The 17,426-nt window shown below is 39.9% G+C and overlaps 1 protein-coding gene across 2 annotated transcripts in view; it reads left to right on the forward strand.

Moving 5' to 3' along the window:
- LOC111159743 (chromosome unknown C12orf56 homolog) overlaps nucleotides 1–17,426 on the forward strand; it is a 94,236-nt gene that overhangs the window by 58,880 nt on the left and 17,930 nt on the right. Inside the window, exons 5-8 of one of the 2 annotated variants that reach the window (XM_022522324.1) lie at nucleotides 1,291–1,364; nucleotides 7,356–7,500; nucleotides 14,753–14,859; nucleotides 16,334–16,423. In XM_022522324.1, coding sequence (XP_022378032.1) covers nucleotides 1,291–1,364; nucleotides 7,356–7,500; nucleotides 14,753–14,859; nucleotides 16,334–16,423 — 416 coding nt within the window. The remainder of the gene's footprint in view (nucleotides 1–1,290; nucleotides 1,365–7,355; nucleotides 7,501–14,752; nucleotides 14,860–16,333; nucleotides 16,424–17,426) is intronic. The other variant, XM_022522325.1, reaches the window with a different exon arrangement.

Consider the following 17,426-nt stretch of genomic DNA (forward strand, 5'->3'; position numbering starts at 1 on the left):
GGCTCGGTTGGTTAAGCATCCAACTCTTGATCTCAGCTTGGGTCTTGATCTCAGGGTTGTGAGGTCAAGCCCTGGGCTGGGCTCCATGTTGGGTGTGGAGCCGACTTAAAACAAAACAAAACAAAACAAAACAAAACAAAAAAACAGATTGTAAAAAACAAAAGTAGTGAGAAAAAGCACTTACTTCCCCCCTGCCCATCGACCCACCATCCTGCTCTGATATTAAGAATAAGATAGGGGTAAGTTTGTTTGGAGTTATAAATCAGCACCATTTCAGAAATTCTGACCCATCTGTTAGGCCTCAACATAAAATAAAAGATTATTTAGAGAACTTGCTGAACACTACTGACCCACTTTTAGGGGGACCCAGAATGAATGGAAAGTGGCAACACTAAAGATTTAAGGGAAAGGGGCACCTGGGTGGCTCAGTGGGTTAAGCCTCTACCTTCAGCTCAGGTCATGATCTCAGGGTTCTGGGATCGAGCCCCACATCGGGCTCTCTGCTCAGCGGGGAGCCTGCTTCCCCCTCTCTCTCTGCCTGTCTCTCTGCCTACTTGTGATCTCTGTCAAATAAATAAATAAAATATTAAAAAAAAAGATTTAAGGGAAAAATAACCCTATTGATAGGGGAGTAGTTAACAAAACTATTCTATAATCTATACCATGGAATACTAGGTAATCATTAAAAAGAGATAAGTAAACCTATATACACAGATATGGAAAAAAAAACCAAACAGTAAGTGGGAAAAAAAGTTCCAGATTAATATATGTGATATAAATTAACTAGTATTAAGTGTATATTATAAAATATATCATCTAATATGTATACATTCTAGGTATATGTTATAATTAATATGTTTTTATATGCCTAAAAGGATATAAGCCAAGCTGAAAATAATATAGTAAGGTACTCTGTTGTTACTGTTATTTTTTTTTGTTACTGTTATTTTTAATCTCAGTATAATGTATGGTATTCTATGGTTTCAGGTAGTAAAGTACTTTGATTAGTGGGATGGGAGGGGTAGGGAGAGACAGGGAAATTTTACCTTTTAGTTTATGCATTTTTGGACTATTTGATTTTGATAGATTATTTTATAATGAGCAAATGTCATGTTTAAAACTTTTTAAAAACTATAAGGAAAAACAATGCCCTGTGGCATTTATTTACATAAACAAATCATGTATTATAACAGGAATTAAGGAACAGATATATGATACTGACTAAAAGCAGGAGAAATTGATTTTCAATAAAAAAAAGTCTAACTATTCCCATATTTTTTTCTCTTTTAGAAAGCTACTCTTTTACAAGATCCCTTATATGTTAGTGAGCTCAGTCCTGCTATTGGAACTCAAAAGCCATATAGGTAAGAGTGATGATATGCCAAAGCTGCATGGGGGACTGTTCTCTCTTTGCCTCTCCTAACTCCATGTTGTTGCTGCCCATCACATTCATACCTCTACTTCAATGTCTGCCCGGAATTTAGGTCTGCAAACATAATTACCCACTGGACATCACCTCTATAGGTCTTCCAAGAACCTATTCAAAATGGAACTTGGCATTTTCCTTCTGGGACTTGACCTTCCTCTTGCGTCTCCTAACACAGGGCCTGCTGTCCTTATCCCTGTATCACCTAAGCCAGTGTCCTGAATGTCATTTTTACCTTCTCTCTCCCTGCTTCACCGCCCCCCTGACACCTGCAGCCAGTCAATTGTCACAGGACTCACTGTTCTTCTCTACTGTATCTGGGTAATATCTACTTCTTTCCACTGTCACATGCTCAGCCCAATTAACTTTGTTCTGAGCTCCTACAGTATTTTCCTGGCTGGCCTCTGCCTTCACTCTTGACCCTCTCTCTAAACCATTCTCTGTAACCAAAGAAATCTTTTGGAAGCACAAATCTGAAGATGTAATCCCCTGCCTTAAAGCCTTTGAATGGCTCTCCATTGCCCTTAGGAGAAGGTCTAAACTCTACAACAGCTTATAGAGATCTTCCTGATGTCTCTTCATTTTTTCATTTTCAACTATTGTGTCCCCTTAACTCCTGCCCTGAGCTCCTGATCCAGTCTCAGAAACTGATCCAGGTCTCAGAAAGCTTCCTGGTTTTTTGTTTTTTCCTCTATTCTGGAATCCTACTCTCTATTCTTCTTCTCCTTCATGAATGACTTCAACCCATCAAGTCTTAGCTTCTTATCCCTTTCTTTAAAAATCATTTCGCAAAAAAAAAAAAATAATAATAATAATTTCTCAAAGCTGCATTAGGAGGGGCTGCTGTGGGACAGCTGGGTGGCCCAGTTGGTTAAGCATCTGCCTTTGGCTCAGGTCATGGTCTCAGGGTCCTGGGACTGAGCCCTGTGTAGGGCTCCCTGCTCAGTGGGAAGTCTGCTTCTCCCTCTCCCTCTGCCTGCTGCTCTCCCTGTTCCCTACTCTCTAAGTAAATAAAATCTATTAAAAATTAAAAAAAAAAAAAAGAGAGAGAGAGAGAGGCTCCTCCATAATATCCTGTGCTTACGATCTTATAGCATTTAACAGTCTCTCATAAGATTGCTTTTTTGATTGTGTGCTGCCCTATTATACATGATGCTCCTTAAGGGCCGGGACTGTACATTGGTCACTGGCACATAGTAGGCTGCCTTTATAGAATGAATGAATAAATTGTTAAAACAATTAAACCTGAATCTGACTTAAAAGTGTGGGCCTGTTAGCCTTGAAGAGGAATGACGTTTTGACACGTGTGACAACATGGACAAACCTTGAAGAAATTATGCTAAGTGAAAGAAGCCAGACCAAAAGGACAATTATTGTATGATTCCACTTATTTGAGGCATTGAGAATAGGCAAATCCATAGAAACAAAAAATAAAATAGAGGTTACTAGGGCTGAAGGGAGAGGGAAATGGGGACCTATAGTTAATCAATATAGAGTTTCTGTTTGGGAAGATGAGAAAGTTCTGGAAATGGAGAGTATAGTAGTGATGGTTGCAAAACACTGTGAATGCACTTAATACCACTGAATTGTACACCTGAAAATGGTTACAGTGGTAAATTTTATATTATGTATATTTTATTTTTATTTTAAAATACGTGTGTGTGTGCATATGTGTGTGTGTAAGTAAGGGAATAGATAAAACAAGACTGGAAAAATGTTGAAGATTATTGGATCTAGGAGACAGATACATAGTGTTTCTTTTCAGTTTTCTCCATTTTTGTATATGTTTAAAAATTTCCATAAGAAAAGTTTTTAAAAGGCTTAATTAAGAAACATAATAAACAAATATAACAAGTATCTTATTTATATCTTGATTTTAACAAACCAAAAGTAAAAAGACATTTCTAAGGCAATAGAGGACGTTTGAGTATGGACTGGGTATTAGCCAATAGCAAAAAATTACTGATAATTTTGTTGGATGTGATAATGATGATCTTGTAAGAAATGTTTGTCTTGTGATGTGTTCTGAGGTTTGTAGGGGTTAAATAACAATGTTTGTGATTTCCTTTTTTTTAAAGATGGTAATATGGATGGCTTAGAATTTCTACATTTTTTTAAAAGATTTTATTTATTTGTCAGAGAGAGCACAAGGATGGGGAGAGGCAAGTGGAGGGAGAAGCAGGTTCCCCACTGAGCAAGGAGCCTGATGCAGGACTCCAATCCAGGACTCTGAGATCATGACCTGAGCCAAAGGCAGATGCTTAACCAACTGAGCTACCCAGGCATCCCTCTACATGTTTTAAAAAAAGAATTCCTATATGTTTTCATATGTTTACTTTAAAAAAGTATCAGTTTTAATTTAAAGTGATTTTAAAACTAACTGGATAATAAAATAGGCGTTAACTTTGTATATGCGTGACTTGAAATTTGTCATTGAAGGTGAGGAGAGTTCTACCACTAGCTTGACTCAGGGAAAGCAATTTCTTGCAAAGTTAATTCCTAAAGGCAACATATTAAAATGCAGTAATTTAAAATGCACTGTGAGGAATGTGGTAATATGTATAAGATATACAAGAGAGTTCTCTGCCTGCAAGGTACCTTAAGTTTAAGGGGAGTAAATATATACTCTTTGGGTTTGCAAACTAGAACTGTTACAAATATGAGTTCTGTAACCTCACATAGATTTATAGAGACCCCTGTGAACATACACACAGTGCTTTTGAGATAATCTATGATAAACCCTTTCCATCTGTAAAGCATTATACAGATGTATTATTTATATAAAATATCCACAAAAATGGAAAAAAATACAGGAAAAACAGCTTATCATTAGATGAAGAATCCTTCTTGCCACACTATTTGGGTGAATTTATGTTTTCTAGCTGATGAAAATATAAAATATATGTTAAAATTGATGAAAAATCTCCCCCTGTTCTGAAATTAAATAAGGGAGTCTTCGGGCACTAGACTTTTTATTATTTAAATTAGTCAAATAAAGTTTATCATCTATGTAAAGACAAATGTTCTCTGAAAGATAAAAAAAAAACTGTGACTCTGTAGAAATACAGACTGCTGAATCTAACTTGTATTTATGATGTATATGAGCCCTCAATTCATATATGAATTGATTTTTAGTATAAGGAGGTGTGCTTTTTCTTATGAAATTCCATTTATTTATTTATTTATTTATAAAGATTTTATTTATTTACTTGGGGAGGAGGGGCAGAGGGACAATCAGACTCCTTGATTAATACGGAGCCCACTGCAGGCTCCATCCCTGGATCCTGAGACCTTGACCTAACCAAAGTCAGATGCTTAACTGACTGAGCCACCCAGGCACCCTTGTTTTGTTTTTTTTGAAAGAAAAGTTTGGTATTACAGTCTGTTATCATAGGTGCCACAAGATAAAAATTGTTTCTATATGGATCACAGCAAATTGCTGATGAATGGGAAAAATAGGAAAGTCAATTTGAAAGTAATTCAGCTGGTATTCTTTCCAAGCTTGTGCTTTTCTAAGCTCATCAGTTTGTGAAAACTACATTCCTGCTATTTTTGCAGTTCTCAGAGAATAGAGGAATTTTATAGTTATTTTTTTAATGAAATGTGATTGTAATTAGAAGTGGATGTATAGGGAAGCAGGATCTCAAAGCTCATTCCTATTTTATTTAGAAACCATTTATTAAATACTTACTATGTGCTAACTAAGTACAGACTAAAGTATCAAAACAGTGGGACTCCCCATTTTACAGATGAGGAAACTGACGCACAGAGAGACTGGGTAATTTGCCTTTGGTAATTACTCAGCTGAGTAGAGACAGATCTAATCCCCATGTTTATAATCGTGTTCTTCTGCCTCTGTGACTTTTTAAAAAAATGTCTTATTTATTTATTTGAGAGAGCAGAATGAGAGAGAGAGCACACAAGCTGGGGGGAAGGCAGAGAGAGAGGGAGAAGCAGGCTCCTATATGAGCAGGGAGCCTGATGTGAGGTCTCCATCCCAGGACCCTGGGATCATGACCTGAGCCGAAGGCAGACGATAAAACCAACTGAGCCACCCAGGCACCCCTTGCCTCTGTGACTTCTGTCACTGAATTCTTGATGATTATTTCTCTTCCATGTTCTCCACTAGAAAAGAGGCTGTTTTGGGGGAAGTCTTAATGTTTTTGTTAATAAGAGAGGCTCATTGGGATGCCTGAGTGGCTCAGTAAGTTAAACATCTAACTTTGGCTCAGATCATGATCTCAGGATTCTGGGATCCAGTCCAGCGCTAGGCTCCTTGCTCAGTGGGGAGTTTGCTTTTTCTTTTGCCTGCCACTCCGCCTGCTTGTGTTCTCTCTGTCTCTGACAAATAAATAAAATCTTAAAAAAAAAAAAAAAAAAGGAGGCTCATTGATTGGATAGAGAACATCCTAGATTTTTTTTTTTTTAAACACAGGGGAGGTAGTGGGCAAGAGCTAAGATTCCATATAGTAGAATTGGGATAAATGGTTGGTATCAAGATTTATGGAGTAGGTGGTAAAAATATTTTTAATTCAAGTCAGAAATTCTAGAAGTTTCCATCACCTCCACAGAACATGAAATGCCTCTCCTAGCATTACTTCACACCCTTTTTTTTTCTTGAAGTAAGCTCCATGCCCAACGTGGGGCTTGAACTCATGACCTTGAAGTCAAGGTCATGACTGAGCCAGCCAGTATGAACTTGGACATGTTACTTAACCTGTCTAACATCTTATAAATGCAACAGTAATTCCCAGCTCTAACCCCCTTAGTGGGACATGAACAAGTCCATGATAAGTGCCCAGGACAGGTACACAAATTACAACAATGGGGCAAAACAGAATTAGTGTGATATATAAGAAGTGTGGAAAAAGTGCTATTGGAGAGGTTCCCCATTCACGGTGGAATTAGGGAAAGCTGTAAGGGGAAGGTGTTCCTCTTTTCAGCAAAGTCAGCTTTTCCTGAACTGTGGAACACACACCGGTCAGTGACAAGAGATGAATGCATTTGATACTCAGACATGGCAGGAAATAACTTTGAATTCCATCGTGGAAAGGTGATTCCTTTTCCAAGTAGTCCAATCTCATTAGGGAGAAACCCTCGGCTTGGTGCCAGAAATGGCAGCTCTCTAACTCATGCTCATCGGCCTTTCTATCAGAGAGAGAGAGCCTCAGGCTTGGAATGCATGCATCAACTTAGAACTTGTGATGCTTTCATGCTACTTTCACAGTTACCTGCTATTAATGCAATTGATACTGGTTCTCCCTGTAAGGCCGTGATATAAAGTTTTCTTTATATAAATAAACTTCTTGGGTTGCCTGGGTGGCTCAGTCAGTTAGGTGTCCGACTCTTGGTTTCAGCTCCAGTCATGACCTCAGGGTCGTGAAATCAGGCCCCTGGTGGGGATCTGTGCTCTGTGCAGAGTCTGTGTGAGATTCTCTCCCTCTCTCTGCCCCTCCCTCTGCTCCCATGTATGAGTGCATATGCTTGTTCTCTCTCTCAAATAAAGAAAATCTTACATAAATAAACTTCTCTACACCCACACACAAAGTGAGTTGATTTAAAGAAAAAATATGAAGCAAATAATATTACACATGGTTCATGCAGTATGGGAAATGGTATGTGAACAAACTCTGGGCTAGGTGATGAAAGAGGGACGACAGTTTCCGAGGGACACTGAGAGTATTCCTGATGGACTGGATATCGCTTGAGTAAAGGGGTATGGGGAAAAGTATGTCCGGTGGGAGTAATAAATATTTCAATCTGGGGAAAGCAAGGTTCATTACTAAAGAGTGATAAAGACAGAAGCACAAAACTAATTAAAATTCCATTAGTAACAAAGTTTTACAAACCTGTCAATAATCGCTGATATTCCTCAACTGCTGTTTCTGATCATTTTTCACATGGAAATATTTTTCTTGTGTTTCTGTAGATCTGAGGAGAAAATAAAGCACTTCAGTCAACTGAAATCTGAACTTTTTCTTAAAGACAATACTTTAAGGAAGATACTTTACTTGATTACAGAACTTAAAGTAGCAGCCCAGAAAAACTTCATTCTGAAACGGCTTTTCTGGAAAGTAGGTGTTTTATTTTTAATCTTTGAAACTTGTTCTACCTGTTTATCTGATGCAGTATAATCAAGCATAAAGTAAAATACAAATAAATGTCTTGTATTCAGGGCTGTATTTTATTTTGTTTTGGGGGGGCAGAGAGAGCATGTAGTGGGAGGGAAGAGCATAGAGGGAGAGAGACGATCCTCCAGCAGACTCCCCGCTGAGTACAGAGCCCCAAGTCGAAACCAAGAGTCAGACTCTTAACTGACTAGGCCACCCAGTGCCCTGATGGAAGCTGTATTTTAAGAATATTGATGCTGTCATGACTCAGTACTTGAAATATTGTGATTTAATCAGCACTGTGTATGTGTGTTGCAGGGAAATGGGGTAAGAAGACAATGGTAGCAAAAGACAGTACCTGAGATGGGTTGGGTTGTCAAGTCAAAGACAGATAATTAGAGAGGAAGCTTCTGGCATGCAAGATGCATGAGTATGGACTGTGAGATGGAAGAGTAGATTTCAAGAAGTCTTACCTTCAGGTATCCCTACAACAAAAGTAAAAATGAAAAAAAGTGACTTTTGAGTGTAGGGCTGTTATTTTTAAAATGGTGGTTCTTGGGGAGTCAAAGCAACCTAGCACTGCAGAAAGTTACAGACTTACTCTGTAAAGACTTACTCCATTTCATATTCAGTTTCAGGTGAAGGAATTCAGAAGCTCCAGTGAGTACTGCTGTGTTGCTAATGAGGCCTAAGGGAGGGGGTGAGCCCTGCCTTGGGTCAAGCTCATGTTGATGGCTCTGTGTTGTATCCTAATTCTGGCCAGTGGTCTCATTACTGAGCAGCTGCAAAGTGCACAGCTTCCCCAACATACAAGACAGTCCTGGCCATTTCTTAGATTCTAAGTGCTTCACATGTAGGATGACGAACCATGTGGGTTTGCCCCGATCTGGGTGACCAACTGTCCCAATTGGCCTAGGACTGCAGAAGTTCGCAGGATATGGGACTTTCAGTACAAAACCTAGGACTGTCCCAAATACACTGGGATGGTTGATCACCCTAATCAGAGGGCATATTAGCTGTATAGAATAGTATGTCGAATGTCCCATAACACTGAAACAGGTAACGATAATGTTGTGCTACCAAGTCTAAATCTTTTTAGACTTTTACTGGATACAGCCTGTTAGGAATAGAACATTCAGGTTCTGACTCCAAAACTTCAGAGGACTGTGGAGAATTGATAGACAGGCATTGAAATGACACCCAAAATGATTATGAACATGGAAATGGGAGTCCACATGGAAAGCCTAAGGAAATTGGTATATCCCACCCAAATATTCCTCTCTAGTCCGTCACACACGGCATCATTTTAATCCATCACTGACTGTGTGATCCTGCTGGCTCAAAAGCCTCTCCCTACTGAGTACAAACACCTTGGCTTTGGCATTTAAGGCTCCCCACTAATGACCACTGTCACTGATTCCGTTTGGACAGGTATGGCCTTTATTTTAGCAAGGTGTATTTTCAGGAAGGGACCAACATCTATCTGCACAGGGCAGGCCCTGGGCAAACTAATCCAGCTGTAGATACTCCCAGGGAAGGCACAGTGCTCAAGGGGTTAGAGTGATGTCTACACAGTGTGCAAAATGAAACATCAGGCCATTCCAGCATGTGGGTGGATTATACCCAAATGTCTGCGCAAACATTTGGCACCAGGAAGACCTGATTGTTTAGAGTTTAGCAATAGGGGCTTCATGGAATATGGGGTTAGGGAGGTGACAAGGATATAAAGGTGGTTGTCAAGAGTAAACCTAGCAGCCGAGAGAGGATTGGCAAGGGACAGAGCAAGGGCCTAGAGATGTCCATTTAGATAAACTTGACACCATCAGGGGACTGGGTTTAAAGCAGATGGCTAGGTAGGAGAACTGATGTACGTCCTACAGGTTAGACGAGGAAGAGAGGTGTTGATGTTGAACACCAGAGTGTTGGTCTGAAGGCCATTTAAGGGTCTCTCATTTTAAAATGGGCCTGATGCAGGGGGTCTCAACTGTGCAGCAAAAGAAAGATGTAGATAAAGAGAATAAAGCTAGGCCTAACCCACTCAACCCCACACTGCATCGTTTTCACTTTTTTCCTCTAAAAGCTCCATCCACAGGGATGACTCAAATACCCTGTCCTTTCCAGCCCTTCCTTGTTTTCCCCTGCTGTTCACCATCTCTAGGCTAATCCTTCTTCCATCGTCTCCTGTTAAAATCCTACCCATTCAGGGGTGCCTGGGTGGCTCAATGGGTTAAGCCTCTGCCTTCAGCTCAGGTCATGATCTCAAGGTCCTGGGATGGAGCCCTGAATCAAGCCCCACATCAGGCTCTCTGCTCAGCAGGGAGTCTGCTTTCCCCTCCCTCTGCCTGCCTCTCTGTGATCTCTCAAACGCTGTTCTTCCGCCTTTCCTGTCATCCTCCCCGGGGAGCTTTGGAAACTTCCTCTTCCTGATCTGTTACGGCAGAACTTTCTGCGATGTTCTTCAATCTGTGCTGTTCTAGTAAAGTAGCCACTAACCACACTGAATGTGGCCAATGACTAAGGAAGTGAAATTTTAATTTTATTCCGTTTAGTCAATTTAAATTTAAATAGTGCCACGTGGCCACTGGCTACCTATTGGACAATGCTGTCCAATTCAACAAATATTTACTGCATGCCTATTCTGTGCCAGGTAATGGGAATAGGCATTAGGAAAGTGAGCATGAAACAGTTCCTACCCTCAAGATTAGCGCAGATATTCTCCTTTTCACTATAGTTATTGGCATATTATTCTTATTTACCATTATATGCTATAAGCTTCTTCAGGGCAAGCATGTGTCTTACTCATCTTTGTACTCTCCCTAAGGCCTCACACAATACTATTTTTATACCAGGGCCCATAATCAATTCATACTGAACTGAAAGTCTATTCTCTTGTGAAAAATTAACCTGATCAGAAATCTAGGAAAAGAAAACAAACTCAGGGCTGCTGGTGGGGAGATGGGGTAACTGGGTAATGGACATTGAGGAGGGCACATGACGTCATGAGCACTGAGCATTGCATAAGACTGATCAATCACTGACCTCTAACTCTGAAACCAATAATACATTATATGTTAATTAATTGAATTAAAAATATTTAAAGAAAGATGTCTTTTAAAGTTAATTTCTCTAAGTAAAAAAGTTAAAAAAGAAAAAGAAGTTTAGGAATAGAACATTCACGTTCTATTGCTTAATTGAAAACACTGCAGGACGCCTGGGTGGCTCAGTTGGTTAGGCCAGTGCCTTCGGCTCAGGTCAAGATCCAGGGATCGAGTCCCGCATCGGGCTCCTGGATCCACACGGTGTCTGCTTCTCCCCTTTCATGTTCTCTCTCACTCTCTCTCTCTTTCAAATAAATAAATAAAATCTTAAGAAAAAAAAAGAAAACAATGCAGCTGTTCTTTAAGGTAATGTCCTTAGATGGACTAAAATTGATCTTCTAATTCAGCTATCAAAAACAAGAGGCCAAGGGGCCCCCGACTGGCCTAGCTGGTAGAGCATATGACTCTTGATCTTAGGCTCGTGAGTTCAAGACCCACATGGGACATGGAGCCTACTTAAAAAAAAAAAAAAAAGGATTAAAAAAAAATTAGAGGCCAAAATGAATAGAGAGGGAAATAAAAGGCATATGGGCAGTCTCCTATTTTTGGTCTTTCTACACACGGTGTGGGCCCCCTGCCCACCACCATGCCACCAAGACCTGGTAGCCTTATGTTTTCTCTCTCTAACCCATAACCACAATCTAGTCTCATATTCGTTTACACAGAGTTAACATATATAATTCACAAAAGTCAACATTTTTATCTTCTTTCAGAGCTTTTTTCTTTTCTTTTTTTTTTATTAAGTGGGCTCCACACTTGGGGTGGGGCTTGAACTCACACCCTGAGATCAAGACCTAAGCTGAGATCAAGAGTCAGACACTTAAACTGACTGAGCCACCCAGGCACCCCAGGAGCTTTTTTCTTTAAACAGTTATCAGGGCTTTATACTTAAGCAGTGGTTTTCCCACTTTGTGCTGGGCTCCCTGGAGAACATGAGGTTGTGTGAAGCTTCCTTAGGGACCTTCACTGGGGTGGGGAGATTAGAGGCACCTCTAATTTTTGGTTCCTGAGCAAGATGATGGAAAATTATACATAGAATAATTTCATATAAATAAAATCTTACAATATATATAATTGTATATAAATATATTATGTATTATAAATGCACACACACACACACACACACACAATTTCCCCCATTTGAAATCATCTGTATGGGGTATAATTTTCTTTCAGGTAATCTCTCTTTCTCTCTCTCTTTTTTTTCACAAGTAAATTTTAAATTATGAGAACATTTTGTGGTAGACTGACTGAACCTATGCTTTAGGACTACAGATACCATGTCTGCTTTGCTCAAGGTAGTATCTCATTATCTAGCACAGCACCTGCTACATGGCTGGCAATCAGTAGTTATGTGTTCAATGAATGAATGAGTGAAAGAAAGAGTTCTCCATTCCTGTTCCTTCCTAACCCTTTATTTTTCTTTCTTAATTCATGAGGTTCTTTCTTAATTCAACAATTTTTTTTATTATGGTAAAATACACATAACAGAAAATTTACCATTTTAACCATTTTTAAGCATACGGTCCAGTGGTATTAAGTAGGTACACTGTCTCATTGTGCAGCCATCTCCAGAACTCTTTTCATCTTGCAAAACTGAAACTATACTCATTAAACAATAACTCCCCATTCATCCCTTCTCCCAGCCCCTGGCAACACCATTCTTCTTTCTGAATCTATGAGTTTAGCTTCTCTAAATATCTCACGTAAGTGGAATCACTGAGTATTTGTCTCTTTATCACTGGCCTATTTCACTCAGCATGTCTCGCAGGTTCATCAGTGTTGGAGCTCGCTTCCTTTTTAAGGCTGAATAATATTCCATTGTATGTAAAGACCACATTTTCTTTTCCATACTCCGTTGATGGATACTTGGGTTGCTTCCACATTTAAGCTATTGTGAACGTTACCACTGTGAATATAGGTGTGTCAATCTCTCTGAGACCTTGCCTTCAGTTCTTTTGGGACTATACCTAAAAGTGGGATTGCTAAATCCTCTGGTAATTCTATTTCTTAATTTTTGAGGAACCACCATACTGTTTTCCGCAGCATCTGTACCACTGTACATTCCCATTAACAATGCACACAGGTTCTAGTTTTCTCACAGCCTTGTCAACATTTGTTATTTTCTGATTATTTGTAGTTTTGATTTGCATTTCCCTAATGATTCGTGACGTTGAATATTTTTTCATGTGCTTACTGGCCATATGTAACTCTTCTTTGGAGAAACTATTGGGATATAATTTACATATAATAAAAGGCACTCATTTTAAGAGTTTGGTTTAAAGAGTTTTGACAAATGTATAAACCCATATAACCACCACCCCAATTAAGATTTAGAACACTTCTATCAACCCATAAGGCCCCTTCTATAGCCCCATAAGGCAACCTCATACCCTTTGGCAGGCAGTTTTCTCCCATCCATGGCCCCGGGCAATCATTGTGCATTCTGTCACTACAGATCAGTTTTGCCTGTCCTCGGATTCCACTTACCCAGAAATGTACACTCTGTACTCTTTTGTGCTAGCTTCCTTTGGCCTAACAGTTTTGAGATTTCTCCATGTTGTTGCAGGGTGGTAGAAGATACTTTACAAATAAAACTTTGTAAATAAGGGGCGGCTGCGTGGCTCAGTGAGTTAAAGCCTCTGCCTTCGGCTCAGGTCATGATCCCAGGGTCCTGGGATGGAGCCCCACGTTGGGCTCTCTGCTCAGTGGGGAGCCTGCTTCCCCCCCCGCCCTCTGCCTGCCTCTCTGCCTACTTGTGATCTCTGTCTGTCAAATAAATAAATAAAATCTTAAAAAATAACAACAACAAAACTTTGTAAATAAAATAAAACTTCCTGAACTAGTGAGCAGGTGGGAGATCACAATAGTAACTGATAAATTTATTAAGCACTTATGATGTGCTGAGCACCGTTCAGGCTTTACAGATATTATCTTACTGCAACCCCCACCAGGTGACATTAACTCTATTTTAGACATAAACTGAGTCAGAGAGCGTGTAAGTCATTTGCCAGGTATCATACAGCTAACCAGTGGCAGAGCTGGGGTGTGACCTCAGAGTTAGTGTACAAAGCCACCACACTGTGCTCAATTACCAGGGCCCTGGTAAACGGCAGCTGTTCTCAGAGGGTCCGGCATACACCCTGCTCCTTCTCCTCCTGTCCCTCTCTCCCCCTGCCATCCTCAGCCTCTTGCCATGCCTTAGCACCTAAATAAAGGTACACGTAATACCTTTTTTTTTTTTTTTTTTAAGATTTTATTTATTTATTTGACAGAGAGAAATCACAAGTAGGCAGAGAGAGAGGAGGAAGCAGGCTCCCTGTTGAGCAGAAAGCCCGATGTGGGGCTTGAACCCAGGACCTGGGATCATGACCTGAGCCGAAGGCAGCGGCTTAACCCACTGAGCCACCCAGGCGCCCCACACGTAATACCTTTTTAAATAGAGTCTAATTTGTCACTAGTAGACAAAAGTCCTGGGGGAAAAATGAGTAAGAGAGAAAAGGAAAAGAGAAGCAATTACATTATCTTTCTCATTAGTACCAACCTGCCTGATTTCATGGGCCAGTGCTTATTTCATGCTCGGATTTATCTCATGAGACTGCACAGAAGCACAAAAAAACTGGTTCGCGCACTCTTAAGTCAGTGTTTATTCTGTCAGAGATGACAATTGACATTTCCACTGTATTAACAGAATTATTAGTATTATTCTTCACTGTCTTCATTAGGCTATATCAGTGCTGTGCCTTCACTTGCAGGTTAGCAAACATGTTTAAAAAGTGTTTTTCCAGGGGCGCCTGCGTGGCTCAGTTGTTAAGCATCTGCCTTCTGATCAGGTCACGATGCCAGGGTCCTGGGGTTGAGCCCCGAGGGTCCTGGGGTTGAGCCCCGCATCTTAGCCTCACCCCCTAGGCTTTAGCTCGGGCTCTGTTCACCAGGACAGTGGTCTCCTGGTTTAAGTAAAAAGTGTTTTCACTTTGGGTTATGCTATTATTAATGAGAGGTATTATAATTCACTTGGTTCCAGAGAATAAATAATATCTTCATATTTTTATTATGTAAAGATAGAGTTTTACCAACTGATACCTAATGACCATCTTCTTTCCTACTTGCTTTCACAGACCAGTGACCTTTTCTATTTCCTGGTGAACAAACTTCATGAGTACTTGCCAGAGTCTAGAGATAAGAGCTCACTTCAAAATAAAAGCCAAAGGGCCGATGAGCTGGTGTAAGTACCAACAGGATAATTATAGATTTTTCTCCCCCGAGGGTACTGAAGATAAATGGAAGGCACTGGATAAAATATATACTGTACTAATGATTAATGTGCTGCAAATTTTGCTTCACATAGATTTTTTTTAAAGATTTATTTATTTTATTTGTGAGAGAGAGAGAGAGAGATTATGCGTGCACACAAGCAGGCAAAGTGGCAGGCAGAGGCAGAGAGAGAAACAGGCTCCCTGCTGAGCAAGGAGCCCGATGCGAGACTTGACCCCAGGACTCTGGGATCATGATCTGAACTGAAGGCAGTGGCTTAACCGACTAAGCCAACCAGGCATCCCAGTTTTGCCTCACATAGATTTTTAAAAATAGCACTCATTTTGTTCTACTTTTCGTAGCGGGGGGAGGGGCAAAGGAAGAGGGAGAGAGAAAATCTTAAGCAAGCTCCATGCCCAGCTCAGAGTCTGACACAGGACTAGATCTGACAACACTGAGACCATGACCTGAGCTGAAATCTGGAGTCAGACATTTAATCGACTGAGCTTCCCAGGTGTTCCTGTTCTACTTTTTAAAGAAAGGCTATAGGGGCACCTGGGTTGCTCAGTCAGTCAAGTGTTTGGGTCCTGGGATCAAGCCCCACTTCGGGCTCCCTGCTCGGTGGGAGTCTGCTTCTCCTTCTCCCCCTTCCCTCACTGCTCCTACTCTACTTGTTTCTTCTCTCTCTCCCTTAAATAAATAAAATCTTAAAAATAAAGAAAGGCTGTATAAGAAATTAGTAATATTGGTTGTCCCAAAGGAAAAAAAAAGGCATCAGAGAAAACAACTTTCACTGAATTCCCTTTTTTACCTTTGAAATTTTTGAAATTTTTGAAATTTTTGAAATTTTACCTTTGAAATTTTGAAAATTGAAATTTTACCTTTGAAATTCCAAACTTATTGGAAAAAGTTAAAATTATTAAAAATAATTTTACTTGTTTATTTTTAGGATTTTATGTATTTATTTGATAGAGAAACAGAGAGAGAGAGCGCACGAGCACACAAGCAGTGAAAGTGGCAGAGGGAGAGGGAGAAGCAAACTCCTCACTGAGCAAGGAACTCGATCCTAAGACCCTGGGATTATGACCTGAGCTAAAAGCAGATGCTTAACCAACTAAGCCACCCAGGCTCCCCTAAAAATAATTTTAAAATAGTGTGTAATTATCAGAAAAAAATGTTAAGGACCAAAAACACTATGAAAATGACTTGTAATCCTGACATTCAGCTATTAATTAATTTGCTCAACAAATATTGTTGAGTGTTTACTATGTAGCAATCACAGAGTAGGGACTCAACCAATGTTGACAATTAACAAACAGAATTTCCTTCCCATACGTTTTCTATATAGATATGAGAGCAATTTTATCAGGGGTTACTAATTTTGTGAAGTTCTGAACTTGTCATGCAATCATGCCACTCCTGTGCTTCTTTTCTTTGTTTTCTAGAGCATGCATTGAAATTATACAGACTCTGGGACTGATGTTCAGAGAAACAGAAACTGAGTCATCGCGCCTGAGCACGTTGGCAGCTAAGAAGTAAGGTCTTTTATTTTTATTTATTTATTTATTTTTAAAAGATTTTATTTATTTATTTGACAGAGAAAGAAATTACAAGTAGGCAGAGCAGTAGGCGGGGTTGGGGGAGCAGGCTTCCCACTGAGCAGAGAGCCCAATGCGGGGCTCAATCCCACGACCCTGAGATCATGACCTGAGCTGAAGGCAGAGGCTTAACCCACTGAGCCACCCAGGCGCCCCAAGGTAAGGTCTTTTAGGAGACATTGGCACCTTGTAGTTACAACCATTAACTACTCTATTGAGTGTCTTCCAAAACTCATAGCTCTCTTAGTTCTCTGTCCAAACCCCTTATAAGTATATTAAACTCCTTTGTCTTTCCACTTCCTTCTGTGATGAACACGGAACATAGTGAGTTCTCCCAGGCTTTCTGGATTATTAAGGGCACAAAGATTCTCTTAGCATAATTTTATCTTTTGTCATTGTCTGGTGAACTTGAAAAAAGCCCAAATGCCCCATCATACATTAAAAGCCAGGGGTTCTCTACTAGAATTTTACAGAGTACTTGTAACCCCACATAACAGAAAGATCACATTGCAGAGGCAGGAGTTAATAGTAGCTTCATTTAATATATAATTGTGTGACCTTGAAGTGAGTGACAGTGGGAGGGTTTATTAACATATAGAGTAAGCTGCTATGATAAAGATATGTTAAAATATGTGGGCCACAGAAGATAGAAATTTACATCTTTTTCATATACTAGTCCAGAGTAGAGAGTCAAGATTTCCTCTAGGAGATCAGCCAGAGACCTAGGTTCCTTCCCTTTTTTTGCTCTGACATATTTTATTATGCTATCTCTGTCTTTATGGTTGAAGTTGGCTGACCTTCACAACTTCATTAAACCCTATGGGATGCAGGAAGAGAAGTAGAAGGCAAGCAAATTTTTTTTTTTAAGAGAGGCATCTAAGACTTTTCTGCTCATATTCTGCTAATGAGGACTTTAGGCATATGCCCATATCTAGCCGCA

This window comes from Enhydra lutris, unplaced genomic scaffold (genome assembly GCF_002288905.1).
Source record: "Enhydra lutris kenyoni isolate GAN:26980312 unplaced genomic scaffold, ASM228890v2 scaffoldscaffold69, whole genome shotgun sequence".
Lineage (NCBI taxonomy): Eukaryota > Metazoa > Chordata > Mammalia > Carnivora > Mustelidae > Enhydra > Enhydra lutris.